This window comes from Camelus bactrianus, chromosome 4 (assembly GCF_048773025.1).
Source record: "Camelus bactrianus isolate YW-2024 breed Bactrian camel chromosome 4, ASM4877302v1, whole genome shotgun sequence".
Lineage (NCBI taxonomy): Eukaryota > Metazoa > Chordata > Mammalia > Artiodactyla > Camelidae > Camelus > Camelus bactrianus.
The window spans coordinates 56,785,174-56,802,351 of NC_133542.1; the positions used below are offsets into that span (position 1 = coordinate 56,785,174).

At 46.8% G+C, this 17,178-nt stretch overlaps 1 protein-coding gene across 6 annotated transcripts in view; it reads left to right on the top strand.

The window, feature by feature from the left end:
* Positions 1-17,178, top strand: part of PALM2AKAP2 (PALM2 and AKAP2 fusion) — a 448,665-nt gene that overhangs the window by 129,455 nt on the left and 302,032 nt on the right. For all 6 annotated transcript variants that reach the window (XM_074361980.1, XM_074361972.1, XM_074361974.1 and 3 more), the window contains one exon: positions 10,391-10,436. In XM_074361980.1, the coding sequence (XP_074218081.1) occupies positions 10,391-10,436 (46 nt within the window). The remainder of the gene's footprint in view (positions 1-10,390; positions 10,437-17,178) is intronic.

The following is a 17,178-nucleotide window of genomic DNA, read 5'->3' on the forward strand; positions in this document are numbered from 1 at the left end:
GATAGACATTGGTCAGAGGAAGCTTTGGGATGGGAGAAACACTGTAGAGGTAGCTTGTGCCCAGGGAGGGATTCATTGGCCCCTGTGCCTTTTCTCTGTGAGACGTTATGAGAGCGAATGAAGGTGGGGCAGCTCTCAGTGTGGAAAGCAGGCAGCTTGGGTGGTTACTGGCTAGGTCGGAGAAGAGGGGCGGGCGATGGGGCAGAGCAGGAGTGACCCAGACTTCCGGTGCTCTTGCATTAATAACCAGGTTGAGCTTCCCAGCTCATAAATCCACTCTCTTGTCTCTCTCAATTCCTCTGATAGTCTAGGTTCCAGAGCAGACTGTTTTTTTAGGCAGAGGTCCATGGGTCTCTTAAGAGTGTCCATGGAAGAATTCAGGGGGTTCCTGAAAATTCAGCAATTGTATACAAAATGTTGTATGCAAGGGCGTTGGCTCGGGAGACAGTCCATAGTTCTTACCAGATTCTCAAAAGGATTCTGTGATCTGCCCTCCTGTGAAGCTTAGAATCACCGTTCTAGGTGGGAGTGTAAATCACCCCATACAACAGCGTGCACTTCTGTCTCCTCCAGTCTCTCACAATATGTGCAGAATTTGGCAAAGCCAAAACATTACTAAAAAATGTTTGCACAGCATCAAAAGTCCTTGGATAGGAAACTCGAGAGGTAAGAAGCAGAAGTCAGGAGCGTTCATGAGTAAGTGCTGGTCTAGTCTGAGAGCCAAGTTGGGCGCACCTTGTGTCTTAGCTTGGGCCGCCATAACACATCATCATGGACTGTGTGACTTAAACAACACGTATTTTTTCTTACAATTCTGGAGACTGGGAAGTCCAAGATCAGGGTACCAACAGATTGGGTTCCTAGTGAGGGCTCTTTTCCTGCTTTGCACATGGCCGTCTTCTTGCTGTGTCCTCCTACAGTAGAGGGAGACAGAAAAGCAGGCTCTCTAGTGTCTCTTCTTGTAATTCCATCATGAGGGCTCCATTCTCATGACATAATTACCTCCCAAAGTCCCCATCTCCATCACATTGGAGATTTGGATTTCAACATTGAGTCTGGGGCGGGAAGGACACAAACATGTCGTCTGTAGCACCTGCTGCCAGGCTGAACAAGTGACTTAGGAACTGTCACTCGGACACAAGCACATCCATGCAGAAACACATCCAGAGTGATGCAGATATCAATGAATAAACAAGATTATGCCCGTAATTATAAAAGAGCCCCTTCAATACGTCAGGAGTTAACGTTATATGATGAATACATTACATCCTTTGATCATCACAATAATCGTATGAGATGGATACGAATTTCTTTTCCCTTTTACAGATAGAGTAAATTAAGCTCAGAGAAGTCAAGTAAATTTCTCAAGGTCATTAAATGAACTGAGATTGAAGGTCAGGTTTGTCCAGTACATGCTTCCTCCCACCTAAGTAGCTTAGTTACGTGCAAACAACCATCATGGTGGCTTGGGGAACGCTGATGAATTTAAGCTCTCCTTCGGGGCTCTGACTTTATGATTTTTGGAGTTAACTGTGTGACAAGTCAAGCAAATAATTTGTAAGTCACACACTATTTTAGGAATGGGAGGGATAACCACTTTTCTTTCCCAAAGGGACCACCATGCATACCCTGAGGGGGTGGGATTTCTGGAACTCTGTGGAGCTAACAAGAGGAGACTTGGAAAGTTAGGAAAGGGAGGGGGAGGCTGCATTCCAGGCATAGCTTGTAGGAGAAAGCACCAAATTTGGAGTGGGACAAACAGGAGTAGAAGGGAGTGGAGGCTAAAAACAGAGTCAAGCTCTGGTAAGATGCTGTGGTGACTTCTGAGCCTGAAACAGAGGAGAACCATCCCAGAACCCCAGGAGACTTCCCTTCCCTATCCCAGCAACAGGAAGTCCCACGCAACAGGGGGACTGAGCCCCAGATGGAAATGGACTGGAGGGAGCTCCTCCATTCTAGCAGAGAGCTCTCTGCTCACGGTGAAAGCTACCTCAATCGTCACAGCTAGTCCCCATGCAAAAGATGACGTAACAAAGGCTTGATGTAGGGAGAAGCGAAAAGTAAGAAGTAGAGGAGGAAAGAGAGGAACTGAGTGGGAAGAGGGGAACCCATGAAGGACTGACAGGAGACCCCTGGGTCCCAGCACAGGCATCGACAATCTGACATCCAGATGTGGGTGCACTGCACTTAATCCAGCCCACATCCCAGAAGGCAACACCTCCCTTTCCTCCACCCCCACCCCAGAAAAGCTGCCTGGAGAGAAAACAACACGGGGCGTGACACCACCGCAGAAGGCAAGCCCCACTGTGCCTCGGAAGTGGCTTCGCCCCCAGGAGACAGACACTATTCTGGCCGGGGGCGGCGGTTGGGAGGGGGTGCTTGGGGAGTGGCTGTGATCATTTCCCAGAGGGTTGAGCCAGACTGGGGGCTATGGGAGTCAGGGAACTGCTTTCTCTAACACGATCCAAAGTCTTGCTCATGCTCCCTCCCGCCTCAGCAGTGAAGGGTACAGCCACTCACCTGAACACACGTTCCTTTGTCAAGTCAGCACAGGCTCCATCCTCGGAGCCTCCAGAGGGGCTGCCCGCCTCCCCGCTGTGTGCTGGACCCACCACCCCAACTCCAACCAGTGCTCCTGGCTCCCAGTCAAGCAGGCGCCTCAGTGTCAACTTTTTTTTCCACCCCCACCTCCCCAAGTATGCCTTTCTCTCTAGTGGGATAAATTCAGCTCCGAATGAATGTAGAAAGGAGGGCACATTGATGTAAACACAGACCAGGTACCTTTCAAATCTAAATTTGACACACACACGGTCGGCAGAAAAGATCCAGGTTTTTCTGTTTCCTTCTCTCCTGCTTCTCACTGCTTCTTTCACTGCATCCTCGGACCCTGAACCCCATTCTGCATTTTGTGAAGCTAATGAAATATGTAGATCAGAAATCACTTGAGTGACCAAGGAACATTAAGGAATCAAAGAGAGCCCTAGGTGGCCATTGGTCATTTTCACTTACTAGCTTGTACTAGAAATCCAGTCAGATACCTGGAAGCCTCTTGTCTTATACGTTACTGAGTCTTTTCTCCTGGTGGGCAGAGCCTGTGGCTGCTACAAACATCATCTCACCGCTTCACCCTATCCTTGCCCGTCCCTCCCCAGCCCCCTGCCCCCTGCCCCTGGCTGCTGACCCATCCTTACATCCCTGAGGCCTGAACTTTGAAGGTGTCCCTTTCGCTGCAGTCCTTCCCAATCCCATTTGTTCTCAAAGCACATTCTCATCCATGAGTTCCTTTAATGCTTACAAGAACCGGGTGGGCTAGTTAGCTCTCTCTCTTCCCAGCTCACTAATAGAAAACCTCAGCTCAGAGCAGTTAAGTGACTTGCCTGAGGCTACACAGTAAGTGGCAGAGTTAGGATTAGGACCTAGGGTTGAGATTTCATCCTGTGTGCTTTCTTTTGGGGGAGAACAGGTTCTTGCCTTGCGCAGGAAAGAACTCAAGAGCAGGGCATGGTAAAGTGAAAGCAAGTTTATTTAGAGAGATACACACTCCATAGACAGGGTGCAGTCTGTCTCTCAGAAGGGAGAATGGCTTAGGAGATACATGTTCCAGAGGCAGAATGTGGGCCATCTCAGAAAGGTGAGAGGGAGAAAGGCCGAGAGGTGTGTGGTGTTTAGTTTAAAGTAAAGGTTGATACACACTCCATAGACAGGGTGCGGGCAGTCTCAGAGGGCAAGGGAGAGCAAGAGAGCGAGAGCGACCAGGAGGTGCAGATGTTGTTGGGTTTTATGGGCTCAGTAATTTCACATGCTAATGAGTAGGAGGATTATTCCAACTATTTTGAGGAAGGGGTGAGGATTTCCAGGAAATGCACCCCCTGCCCACTTTTTGACCTTTGATGGTCAGCCTGGGAACTGTCATGGCCCCTTTGGGTGTGCCATGAGACCCAAGGTCTACTGGAAGTCGAATCTTCTGCCATCTTGGTTCTGACCAGTTTGTCCTGTCCTCAGTGGCTGTGTCATTCCTTCAGTGGTTGTGCCCTGCCCTCTTTCCTCCCACTTCGTTTCCACTCTGTCTTGAGCTGCTTTGGGGCAAGGCCATCAATCCATGAGGACCCAGCTGGGAGGGTTCCATTTAGCAAGGAGCCATTTTTGAGACCAGCTGGCTGTTACCTCCCAGGGAGACCGACTCCGAGTAGCCAAACACAAGTTGGACTCATTTTGCCAATGTATGGAGGGTGGACAACGGGTGGGCGTGCAGGATGGAGACCTTGGACACTGAAAGGACATCAGAAGGGCTCAGCATCCATATGTGGTAGTTGCTGAAGCTAGGTTTTCCCAGTTTCATTATTCGTTCCCCAAATGGGAGGGCAGCCCAGGATTTAACTGATAGGCAGCTGTCCCCCCACCCCCAAGCCCCCAGGAAATCTCTCTCTTGTCAGCAGTGCTGACTTGCAGAATGTGTCCAGCGTTGTCGAATCATGGCTAACAATGAAAGTGTCGATGGTCACACTACAAAAAGGGATTCCCAGCTGACAGGGCACATCGTGGTCATTGTACTAAGACAGACCAGACTGGCCCCTAAGCTCTCTGAGGAGCCAATGACCTGATTGTGTCTACTGGCATTAGACAGCCAGAATGGCCTTCCCAAAGACTTTTCCACTTTGTAGCTAATTCACACCCAAACCTTAAATCAGCTCCACCAAGGAGCACCTTTAATATGTAGGCATGTAGCTCTCTTCCTAAACACTCCACAACTGAGCTTTTCTTTCCATCTTTCCCTAGGACTTAATCTTAATGTCCTCTCAAGCATTCCCTTCTCATTCCTTCTTATTTATAATGATTAAATTGACTCAGTCCAAAAGATAAGGCTGTAGGTGTCTATGAACCATTAAAGGGAGAGTCTGGTAATGAAATTTCTAGACAATAACAGACACAGAGCAGAATCCTCCCTTTTAAAGGATGAAAAATGAGGAGTATCTACTAATATGGGGAACTTTAAGAATATTGATAGCTCACCTCTTTTCTTTAAAAAAAAAAAACAGCACCTACAAAATGGATAGATAAAATCAGGTCACTCACTTGATTTGGTCTATGACAGTTTCAATGGAGCAATAAATGGGGTTGAGTAATTAGGACCTGCCATTTCTGGAGCACCTGCTCTGGTCACTCTTGAGAATTTTATATGTTATCCTGATTTCTTGTAATACCCCTCCGAGGTTAGAGTTTTTATTGTCCTTTAAAGATGAGGAAATTGAGCTAAACGAATTCAAGTCTGTGCAGTTGTCGAGTCTAACTTTTGCTTAGGGCTCATGCCTTTTCTCTATGTCACGTCCACCTCCCACTTCCTAATGCTACTTTTCAAAAGTTTTATCAGTAACAAGACTACTACAAGCCAACATCTGAATATCCCAGCGAGGTGAAGGAAGAATGACCCCTCACCTTGCAGACCTAATTCCTGTATACAATCCTTACGGCCCCTGGTTTCTTCCAGCGACTCACAGTGCCCATCAATTGATGTGGCCAAGGCTAGCCAAGAGAAAAGGAAGCCATCAAGTGGAAATTCCACCTTTCACGTCTAGATGGATTTCCAGTTGCTCATTTTGAATCTTCTATATAGAGAGCCTAGTCAATATATACCTTAAGTGACATCCAGCCTACTTTATTTTCCACATGGATGCCCTGTTTTTTAACTTCTTTTTCTTTCTTGCACCATGGGGACTCTCTATGTGAATCCAGCATTTGGATCCCTTAGAGAAAAACAGCACATACTTGAAATCCCATCAACTTTGCCCAAATGTTCACAACCACAGGAGACAAAAGGGCTCCAGGCACCGTCCCCCTCCTTCTGATTCCCAGCAGCCATCACATAAGTTTTGAATGACCATGTATGCTAGAAGATCCCAGGCCAAAGAGAACTAACACAAATACAAACATTTTGGAGGCCCTGGTATTCCTTTTAAAATTACTTTGGTCAAAGGAAAGCCTCAGGTTACTATGAAATTTCACACTCTCAGCTTCTCTTCGGCAAGACTTGAACTTTTACTCACTCAGTGGGCCCTGGCAAGTCATTTCCCTCTCAGTTTACAGAGCTCTCATCTTCCCCACAGGGGAGTAGGCTGTGATCGTCTGTGGTTCCCAAAGGACTCAAACCCTAAAGTAGAGTCTGAAATTTTTTACTACCAAAATGTCTATTTTGCAAATCTAGCATTCTGTATTCTCTCCATAGGATGCTTTGCAATACAGCATCTACCAGAAAAAAAAAAAAAAAAAAAAACCACTAAACAATACGGGTAGTGCTTATGCAACACAGTGTAATGTCCCAGCAAGATCTAGTGATTTGTTACACACATTATGCACCACTGTAATAGATCTTTCCAGATTTTAAATGTGTGGAGGGCAAATAGTCACCCAAATTGGCACTAGACTATGAATTCTTTGTAATACCAAGCCATAGCCTGATGTCTAGCATAGAATAGCTACACCATAAAAGTCTATATAAGATATGGCATAATCTGAGCCATAAAAGTCTGTGTTTGCAATGGGTTCGATGATTTTAAAGTGCTAAAATTTATAGATATGAAGGGGGAGGTGTTGGAAGGGGAGAAAAGGTTTTCCCTCTGTTCTTTATGGGCATTCCTGTTTCACTTAGGGGTCTCAGTCACAAGCAACGAAAAATGATTTTAGTTGATAAGAGCAGAGGAGGCATGAGTTGGAAGTGTATTAAGTAGCTCACAGAATAGCTGGGACGGCTAGAGAAGGAGGCTTGAGCAATGGGCATGACCAAAGATGAGCAACCAGCCTGAAAGAGTTCTCTAATGCTCGCTCTTCTAGATCCTTGGCCAGTGTGCATGCCCGACAGAACTCAGGCTGCGCGCTATGTAATAGCTTCCGGGGATCTGGGAAGCAAGTGTCTGGCGTTTCCCAGTTTCTCTGATGGGAAGCAGTTCTCACTCCCAATATGGCTCATAATATGAGAATTCCCCAAAGATGGAAAAGGGTGCCCAAATTAGGCAGCCAAAAAAAAAAAAAAAAAATGTGGAAGAGTCTGCTACACTCCCCAGGGTCCAAATCCCCAGGGTCCAACATTCTGAATTCTCCTCTCCTTTGACTTTTTGCCATACCTGCTTTGCCAGTCCCAACAGTGAGTAAACAGCCATGGCATACCAGGGTCTCAGGCAGTTAAAAGCCACCGAGGAAGTACACACAATTGGGCATAAGTCTTTTGTCTATTCCCAGTAAACTCTATTAGTATAATGGTTCCAAACCCACGTAACCCTTACCTCACCCCATAGATATTTAATTCTGTACATTTATTTAGATAAATGTGATCCAGGAGATTCTGGTGCATACTTCTGATAGGGAACCATGTCTTAATTTTCTCCATTTCACACAGTTTCTTTAGAAACCATTTCTATTTTTCTGAAGTTTCCCAACCCCCACCCCATCAGTCTCAACCAATGACCCTTCCATCAGCTGGGAAAACTAGGCTGTCAGATATAAGCTCACTCAGCTTCTCTCTCCATTGACTGCAATGTCTTCATCTCTACCCATTCCATCTTCTGTCCTCTTTCATTTCCCCCTTCTCTCTAAGGCTATCCTGGCCACCAGGGCTCATCTGGATACCCTCGAGTCTAATCTGAGACCTACACTCATCTTCCCTTTTGACTGTGTCTTTGGTCTCACTTCCCTGATACCTAATTTCCACTGGCCCTGAAACATTCAACCCTTCAACTTGGCTCTGCTTCCAATTGACCACCGTCCTGTTCCCCTACCTCCACCACCACCTCCATCTTTCACATCCAAAATCTGAAAGGAGTAGTCTGTACTCATGGGTGCTCCTCCCCCCACCTCTCACTCATTCTCAACTCTCTGTAGTCAATTTCAGCCTCACCCTCCGCACACACACACACAGCTCTCCCAGTGTCACCCATGGCTTCCCGACCGCCCAAGCCCATGGCCTCTTCTTAGTCTGCGTCCTTGACCTACCCAAACCATCTGACCCTGCTGGAAAACCTTTTCTTTCCTACTGTTGTGGCTTTCTGTTGAAACATCCCTCTTGATTTTTCCTTCTAATCCCCAGATGATACCTCCTCAGCCTCCTTTGCTGGGCTTTCCCCTCTTCTTGTTCTGTTTTCTCACCCCAACTATTCTCATTTCTTTAGCTGTAACCCTAAAGTAGATGACACCCAGATATGTGTCCCACATCCTGATTCTTCTATCTTGAGATTCATGGCTTTCCAACTGGTCACTTCCAAAAGGTGCCAAGCCTGTCTCTCACCCCATCTCACCTTCCATCATGCCTTTAAAAAATGTGTCATGGTAAAATATACATAACATAAAATTTACCATGTTAACCACTTTTAAGTGTGTAGTTCAGTTACCCTAAGTCCATTCACATTGTGATTTTCGAATTCCTTTTTCATATCTATATAGCTGAGTGGGGGAAGGACCACTTTTTTATCCCTGGGTCCCACCCCACCTTTGGCCCAGACTGGCCCAGCCTGGTGCTGAGTGGTTATGAACTTGGGCTCTGGAAGGGCTGATCTGAGTTGAAACCCCAGCTCCGTGACTCTGGCTGAGTCCTTCAACCTCCCTGGCCTCACTTTCCTCATCTTACAATTCTCTACTCTTGTTGGATACACAGTGGCTCTGCTGGAGTACTCACAGATTTGTTTATTTGTAAGCAAATACCCCACAAAAGACTTGTCCGGTTGGAGCTGGTGCTGGAAGTGAAGGGGAATATGAAGCATTTGAAGGAAGTGATGGGTCTTAGCCAGAAAGTAGAATTTCTGGATATACTGGAATAGGATGTCGAATCTGCTGTTGGCTTGGATTTATGACACACACAGCTCCACCTACATCCGTTATGAAAAGAAAAGGAAAACAATCAATCAGTGAAACTGTTTTGGTGACTGCTTCAGTCTTCAGGAAGAATAGTAATTGCTCATCAAGTGACAGGTGATACCTCCCTGAGCGTTGAAAAGGTGATTGAATCAAATTTGCAAGAATTTGCCCGGGAAAGAGATGATTTGGACACATTTGATGTGCATACCTTTAAAAAATGCCTTCTTAAAGTCTTGCATTTATGGAATCATCAAGGATCTAAAGAGGTCGCATTGGGTTTTTTCCCCCCAAGTTTATTTCATTTTATGGAGGAAAGTTTGCTTATGAATGGTGGAAATTCTAGCAGATCCCTCCTGGATGTTGAGGTATTTTGTTTGTTTTTAGCTTTTATTTCCTTTTGGACTAGATCTTATCCATCTCTCATATTTAGCCCTGTCATAAAAGATGCATTTTAGTACTGTCTCTTGTTTTAGTAAAGAGTAGGTGAAGTATTTTAGTAGTGATCCTACTTTTCTTTTCAGAGACTGAGTATAGAAGTAAAGATTCTCAGAGTTTCAGCCCAGAATGTCAAAGGATAATGTTAAGAACAGATTGTCTTTTACAAAGCACCCTTGTATACTTTATCTCATTCATCACTGAGGACACCCCATTTTTCAGATAAGGAAACTGAGGTTCAGAGTGGTTAAGTGACTTGCCCGAAGCTTCACAGACAATAAGTGGGCAGGCCTGGCCTAGGCGAGCACCTAGGGCTACAAACTCTCAGCTCTCTTTCTAACCCACACTTGGCCTCACACAGGGGTGACCTGTGTTGAGTGATACCCTGGCCTTGGCCAACTTGACGTCTGAGTACCCTGCCATCTAAGGCATGTGGGCCAGGCAGCCCTTCCCTATTGGAAATGTCTCCAAGCATTTGGCACGAGCTAGAAGGCAGGGCGTGCTGGGGCCCTGCTTTCTGCCAGAGGCCCCTGGGCTGCTGTCTGTCCATCCCCAGTGAGCACGTGTCCACCTGAGCACACCAACCGTGCGCCCTAGCGGCTCCCGTGCGCCCGCGCCCAGGTGCCCTCCCGCACGCGCGCTGCCTGGCCGCTCCTTGGGAACCCCCACCTCCCCAGCGGAGAGACAGCCCCGGCGTCTGCTGCCCGCCTAAAGCCACCCGAGGCCGCGGCCGCGGGTCCCCCACACCCCAGGGGCGGAGCGAGGCGCCGAGACGTCAGGGCGGAGAACGAGCGCGGGGCGAGCGCGCCCTCCCGGCGGCTGCCCGCGGCCCACGTCTCCGACTGGCGCGGCCGGCGGCCGGGAGATGCAGAGAGCGGCGGCGCTGGGGCGCAGCCAGGCGGCCCGCCGGGCGGGGGCCAGAGGCTGAGCCGGGCAAGCCAGCCGCGCGCACAGCTCTGCCCGCCACCCCAGAGCGGACCCCTGGCCGACCCTCGGTTCCCCACAAACCAGGCTTCTAGCAAAGCACCCCCTCCCCGGGGTGCCCATCAATTTCCCTGGGTGACTACAGCGTGTGTTTTGTTTTTCTTTCTTTCCTTCCCTGGGTGCCCTTCTCCAGGATGGCAGAGGCGGAATTGCACAAGGAGAGGCTGCAAGCCATAGCAGTAAGTCCACTTTCATTTTATTTTCTTGCTCTATTGTCTGGGGTGGAAGAGGATCCCGAGTGCTTAAGGGCCGTCGACATTCCAGCACAGTAGCCGCAGGACATGTGTTTTGGGGATAAAAGTCTGTCAAGGCTCAGTTACGCTGCTTTTTCTTTTATAGTCTGTAGATGGAAACCCCCAGGGCGCGCTTTGGGCTGGGGATTTGAATGTGGAAGATTGGCTTAGAAATAAGATGCTTGCTACTGGGCTCTGGGAAAGACTAAACAGAAGCATGGGAGGGGCGGGCGAAGGGGGGAATCTCTGGAATATTACCACCCAGGGCTCAGTGGTAGTGGGACTTCAGAGACGGTAGAACCGAAGGAACGGTGACCAGAACCGTGGCTGCCATCCTCTCTGTGGAAGCCGTTAGTCTCCTAAGTGGAAAACCAGCCGTCAGCTCCTCCACTGCCAGCCACGCGGTAGAACCTCCTCCCTGAACCCGGGAGTGCTCATTTCCCCTGTTTTGTTTGATATTGACAAGGGCACCGGCACAAGCCACCACCCTGGAGGGGTCTGGGGGCTTCTTAGAACAACTGGGTCCTGGGAATGATATTCCAAGAGAGCCTCCTTCATAAGGGTGTGGATCATCTGAAAACCTATTTTCAGCGTACAAAGGAGTAACCAGTTTTGGTAAAGTTTATGTGCACTCTCAGAAAAGTGTGCCCATGTGCAGCCTGGGTATAAAAGAGAACTCTAAATTTGCCTAAATTTGAGCAATCCTGCCGCAGTGTTGCCAATGATCCACAGATGTGGTATTTTTACTGGAGCCACCACAGCTGGATTATATATTTCCTTTGCAGATGAGGGAATGATTACTGCTGCTGTATGAAATAATGGCAATTAAAAGAGAAGGCTGTTAACATATTGACATAAAAGAATCTCTAGACAGTTTTCTACCTAAGTACTTTTTCTTTGAGGGGGGAAGGTCCAGGAGTTCCCAGAAACACATAAATTTTGTTGGAGAAATAGTGTGTAATATTTTGGAAGCAAAGTATATTAAAGTGTTTTCAAAATCCTTTGGACAAATTCTTCATTGGGAAGACGCACACAGGCTCCTCTTTTTTAAAGAAGCATTGGATGTGGTCTCCGTGGCTCTGAGACCCTCTTTATCAAAGTCTTCAAATCTGAAATGTCTTGGAGACTTTACAGCTGAAGCGAGAGAGACGTTTGTTGGCAGTGTTGAAGGCTGTGGCATTCTTGCCTATTGGGCAATCTTTGAACTTGGTCCTTAGAACTCAGGAAGGCCTTTTTTTTTTTTTTTTTTTTTTCCTTTTCTTTCCCTTTTGCTCTATTCATGTGTATTTTGTTGGTAAGTGAAGTTGTTCATGGTTTCTAGAGTTAGTTGGCCAGGCAGGGTGGCCAGTATGTCATGAACTTGATAAGAAAGGAGATATTCAGTTGTTGGTGCCATGTAGCTGGTGGGTGTTTTATATAAACTGAATAATAGGCTGCTTTAAGCGCCCATGAAGTGGCTGCCCCAGAGAACTTTCAGTTGCTCGCATCGGCTGCTGCTGAAGGCTTCCAACAGTTGTCACATTTTTCTGCCTTTGCATGACCAGCTTGTCTGGATGCCTGAGGAACAGCTGAGCCTCATGAAAGGACTTGCTTTCTGAACACAGGGGCCATCCTTTTCCAAGTGGGGTTGGGTAATCCCAGCAGGGGTTAAGTGGACTTTTGGAAAAGAGCTCGCCAGTCTTTTGGAGTTCTCTTGAGTGCACAAGAAGAATAAACACAAATACTCGTGCCCATTCAGTTGTGGAATTGAGTTTGTCTTGTACCTGGGAAGGTGTGTCGATGGTGGTCGTGAACGAATCAGCCCCGATGAATATAAAATTGTTATTAGTGCACATTTTCTAACAGCAGAATAACTCTGTGTGTGTTTGTGAGAGAGAGTGAGAGAGCGAGCGAGACAAAGAAAGAGAGTGGATTAAGAGATGGGGTGGGGGAGACTCGTGACTACATCAGTAAAAAAGACTGCATCAGTCTTTGCTGTGCTTTGTTGCCTAGTGCACACTCCCCAAATTTGGCAAATCTTGCCTCTCTCTGCCTCCTTCCTAGGGTTCTCAGGGGACCCTCAGGAGCTCACGAGCTTGCCCCCAGAGCCTAGCCTTCCTGAAACTCTCTGGAGATGCTCAGGAGGAAGATAGTGGTTCCTCACCTCTTCACCAAGTTGGGCTTCTCTCCAAGAGGCAGAGCAGGTTGATGGAGATTCTAGTCTGTAGGATACTGAGAACTCTGGAGTCTGGACCTTGGTTCCTCCATCTGTGAAGAGGGCTCATGAGTCCTACTTCATGGCTGGTTGTAAGGTTTAGCTGTAGTGCTGGTGATGTACCTGCCACGAGGTGGCCAGTAGATGATGTGGAGCCAGAACTTCTGTCTACACAGCTGCCTAGTCCCGTGAGGGTAAGAGGCAACATTTCTGAAGCAGAAAGAGTCTGAACAGCCTTCTTTATCCTTTCCTTTAACTCTGACGGAAGGCCAGGGCTCTGCTCAGCATCAGTTCTGCCAGCCGCTTATATCTGGGTGCAGGGATGTGACTGGAGGAGTCATCCTTCCATTCATCCAGCAGATATTTATAGAGTGTCACCTCTGGGCAGGTATGGGCAACACCAAAAAGTCCCCAGGTTTCAGCCATCAGAAGGAACATCTTACTCTTTGCACACTTAAGTTCTGAAAGGGACAGATGTCCTGAGTTCTACTTGTCACATGATCATCTGTGGGACTTTTCTCCCAAGGGAGTGAAGTACTTAGAAACTCCAGTGCTTTAGTTGAATCTTCCAGTTGAGTCCAGAGACTAATCAATGAAAAAAGATGCATCTCAGCCTATTTCCTGCCCAAAGAAGAGCAAATCCACCCTTGACAAGGGTCTCTCCTCCCAGGTCCTCCTTTCGTCTGTAGGGAGCCTCCCAAAGCTGTCATTTTAGAAGACAGCAAAATGTCTCTGGAGCAGAATGAATGAGTCATAATTCCAGGGAATAACACAGTTGCCATCGGTTGATCATTTTCTATTCAGCAAGGCCCATGTGACATGCTTTAAAAAAAAAACTAAATTGTTAATAGTCTAATATAAACAATGACTGTGTGATAGAGGAGTAGTTTTGCAAATGACACACACCTGGAGCAGGTAAACCAAACAAGGAGTTGTGGGCCAGGTCCCCAGAGAGGAGATGTTTGAGCAAGTCTTGAAGACTGGGTAAAATAAAATGTAAAATAACACAATAACTTCCCAGTTAGCAGAAGGTGTTTATTTATTTGTTTGTTGTTAGTCTGTTTATTATTTATTTGGATTAGTTAGTATAAGAAAGGGAAAACCAAAAAGCAGGAAGAAAAATCAGTAACTAAATGTACAAACTCAGTCGTAAGACACGTGCATTTTAACACAGATGATGTCATTTAATCCTAATAAGCTGATGAGGTAGAAACGTCTCTTTACCCATATTTTATAGATAAAGAGCCCAACATGAACAGAGAGTGTCAAAGCCAGGGTTTGAACCCCCACTGCAGGGCACTGGAGCCCTTTTTTTGACTGCTGCCCGGAATTGGTCCCCCCAAGATGGTGGCTGCATCTCTTGCTCGTCCCATGAGCATGTGGTACAGGTGGTCCCAGCAGCCTCAGTGTGAAGGGATGTGGGAGAAGCAGACTGATTTGGTGGCACTGGGAGAGGCTGAGACAAACCAGGAGGCCACATCCTTTTGGGAGTCTTCCAAGCTGGGTTTCAGTGCATGGAAATACCCGATGGATGTTTACCCGAATGGGTAAAATTGCCTTGGGGAAGAAGCCACTGTGTCTCAAAGGAAACCAGCTTTGGGGGAGGATGTTATGTCTGCACATCTGAGAGGATGAGAGTTTTCCTCGGGCATGTGTGAAGATAACTGAATGTGACAGAGATGGTCTTGGGCAAAAGCCCAAGGGAGCCATAGAGACAAAGCCTCAGGCCAGTGCCAGGGCCCAACATGAGTGTGTTCATACGTGCTGAGATATGAGATGCCAGTCGAACTTACGCTCTTTAGGGAGTGTTCTCACTAAGAACACAATCTCTGTGGAATGGTAAAAACTGTCTTTGGCATTTGTACAGCACTTATCAATTTACAAAAACCCACTATCTTAATTCTGAGCTGTGCTGGGCAGATCTAATGATCTCCACTCTACGGTTGAGTATACAGAGGTATCCAGGCTCACACAGTGAGATGTGGAAGGGCTGTATTGAGTCTGGTCTCTCCTAACTCCTGATTCTTCATGTTGGTGACATGTCTAGCCTTGGAGAAGACTCTGATATGGGCTGGAGCTGCCCCTTGGACCCTTCTGAGCTGAGTGGGGAGGAGAGGGGTGAGCCTGTCGGTATGTGGGCCTGGATATGCCTCTGTGGAATCTGCCTTTTTGTGGATTTCACTTTGGGCCCTTTGCCCTCTTAAAATGACTAGATAAAGAAGTTGTGGTATATTTATATAATGGAATACTACTCAGCCATAAAAAAGAATAAAATAATGCCATTTGTAGCAACATGGATGGACCTGGAGCTCTTCATTCTAAGCGAAATAAGCCAGAAAAAGAAAGCAAAATACCATATGATATCACTCATATGTGGAATCTTAAAAAAAAAGAGACACAAATGAACTTATTTATAAAACAGAAACAAGACTCACAGACATAGAAAACACACTTATGGTTACCAGAGGGGGAAGAGGGTGGGAAGAGATGAACTGGAAGTTCGAGATTTGCAAACACTAACTACTATATATACAATAGATAAACAACAAGTTTATACTGTACAGCACAGGGAACTATATTCAATATCTTGTAGTAACTCACAATGAAAAAGAATATGAAACCACATATATGTATGACTGAAACATTATTCTGTATGCCAGAGATTAACACTGCATTGTAAACTGACTATATTTCAATTAAAAACAAAAACAAAAACAAAGAAAACCTCTCACCCAGAGGGTGCCATCAGCGGGCCTGTGGCTCTCACCTGACACCGTTCTCTGTCCTGAGAAGGCCTGGATGTAGGCGGGTAGCTTAGGCTGGCTCTGGCATTTCCTTGGCTTCCTCTGTCAGTGCTCCTCCTGCCTCAGAGTGATAAAGCCTTGAGTGCCAGAGCTGGAGTGCAGACCAAACGCTGCGGAGGCCAGCATCCTGCTCTGATCCAGGCCACTGTGGTCGGCCGGCGTGGCCTGAGCGCGCGTCCTGGCTGCTGTTTGCATGTGATGCAGCCCAGCCCAGCTTCCCAGGCCTGCGAGCCCTCAGAGTTTCTAGAGACACACACCCAAGCCCTAGAGGAACAGAAACTGTGATTCTTGGGGGGCACCATCCCTGTGCATGCCCCCTGTGAACCTCTGTCATTGTCAGGAGCTGGTAAAGTCCTGGAGAACTGAAGGTCTTGACCATTCGTTATCTTCTTTGACATAAATGATACCCTGCTTCTAAAATTCCAAGTCAAGGCCTCACAAATGCTCAGGACGTTGGTGTGGTGGGAAGGTTTGCCCCAGCTGACTCTGGCAGGGCCGCCCCGCAGATATGTGCCACGGTAAGCCCATTCAGGGTCACTGCCAGGTCTGGGAGAGCCAAGACAGGCTTTACGCAAACATGCCCAAGGGTCATACACCTGTCTGACCATTTATTTGTACCTCAGAGTATTTCAGGGACAAAGAGCAGCTGCTCTGGCTAGTACCCTGTGAAAAAAGCAGTCATCATTTAAAAGGCCAAGCAGGGGGGCTGGTGGGTTATGATTTGTCAACATTTAGAAGAAAACCAGGGCTCAGTGGAGGCCCCTCTACCTTTCTTTGGGGTTACCCAGTGCTTTGGGGACCACTGCTGCTGGTATTTTGAACTACCCACATTTCGTCACTGATTCCTTTTGGGGATGTTGATCAGCTTTCTTGGCAGCAAGAGTTGGTCATCATGGGGTGTGACATTGACTGAGACAGGAAATGCACTTATGCATGGATATGGTGGTCCCCAGTGCTGTTAGTGCCTCGTAGTCTGGTGAGTCTGGATTCTGGTGTCCAAAAGCTTTGGCTCTCTTCCCGGCTTTTCTTTTAGTATCTGTATGATCTTGGTGTCCCTAGTTCCCTCATCCAGAAGATGGGGGTAATGAAGACATCATGGCACTGCTGTGAAGGTTATTTGAGAGATTTCATGGGAAGCAGAGCAAGGGTACGGAAAACACTCAACAGAACTTTTCTGTTTATAACAAGTGAAGCACCAAATCATAACTCATGCATCTTTAAACAAAATGGACACAAACGGTGAAAGATGAATTCTTTTCACTCAACTGGTGAATGGACAAACTGGGAAATTTTATTTTATTTTTTCTATTTTTTTAATTGAAGAAATTTTAGATGAATATAGTAAACCTGAAACTTTGCAATGCAATGCTAATAATAACAATGAAAAGGATTGTCTATAGTGGACAAGAGTTGCTAACTCAAAAGGACCCAGGAGCCAGCATGGAACATAAATGAGTGACACAGACTGAATGGGAAATTGTGAGGACCCGGCGAGCAGACACTACTTCTCAGATGAGACAGTTAATTTATACCAGGTGAAAACGTGGGTCCTCTGTTGTCACATCAACTGACTTTCAAGAGAAGCCAGAAGTCTCCTTTTTTTTTTTTTTTTCAAATGTGAGCTCTCTCATTTAAAAAAGAGTGGTATAACTAGTTTAAAAGCTTTTGAAAAATTTATGGACACAACAAA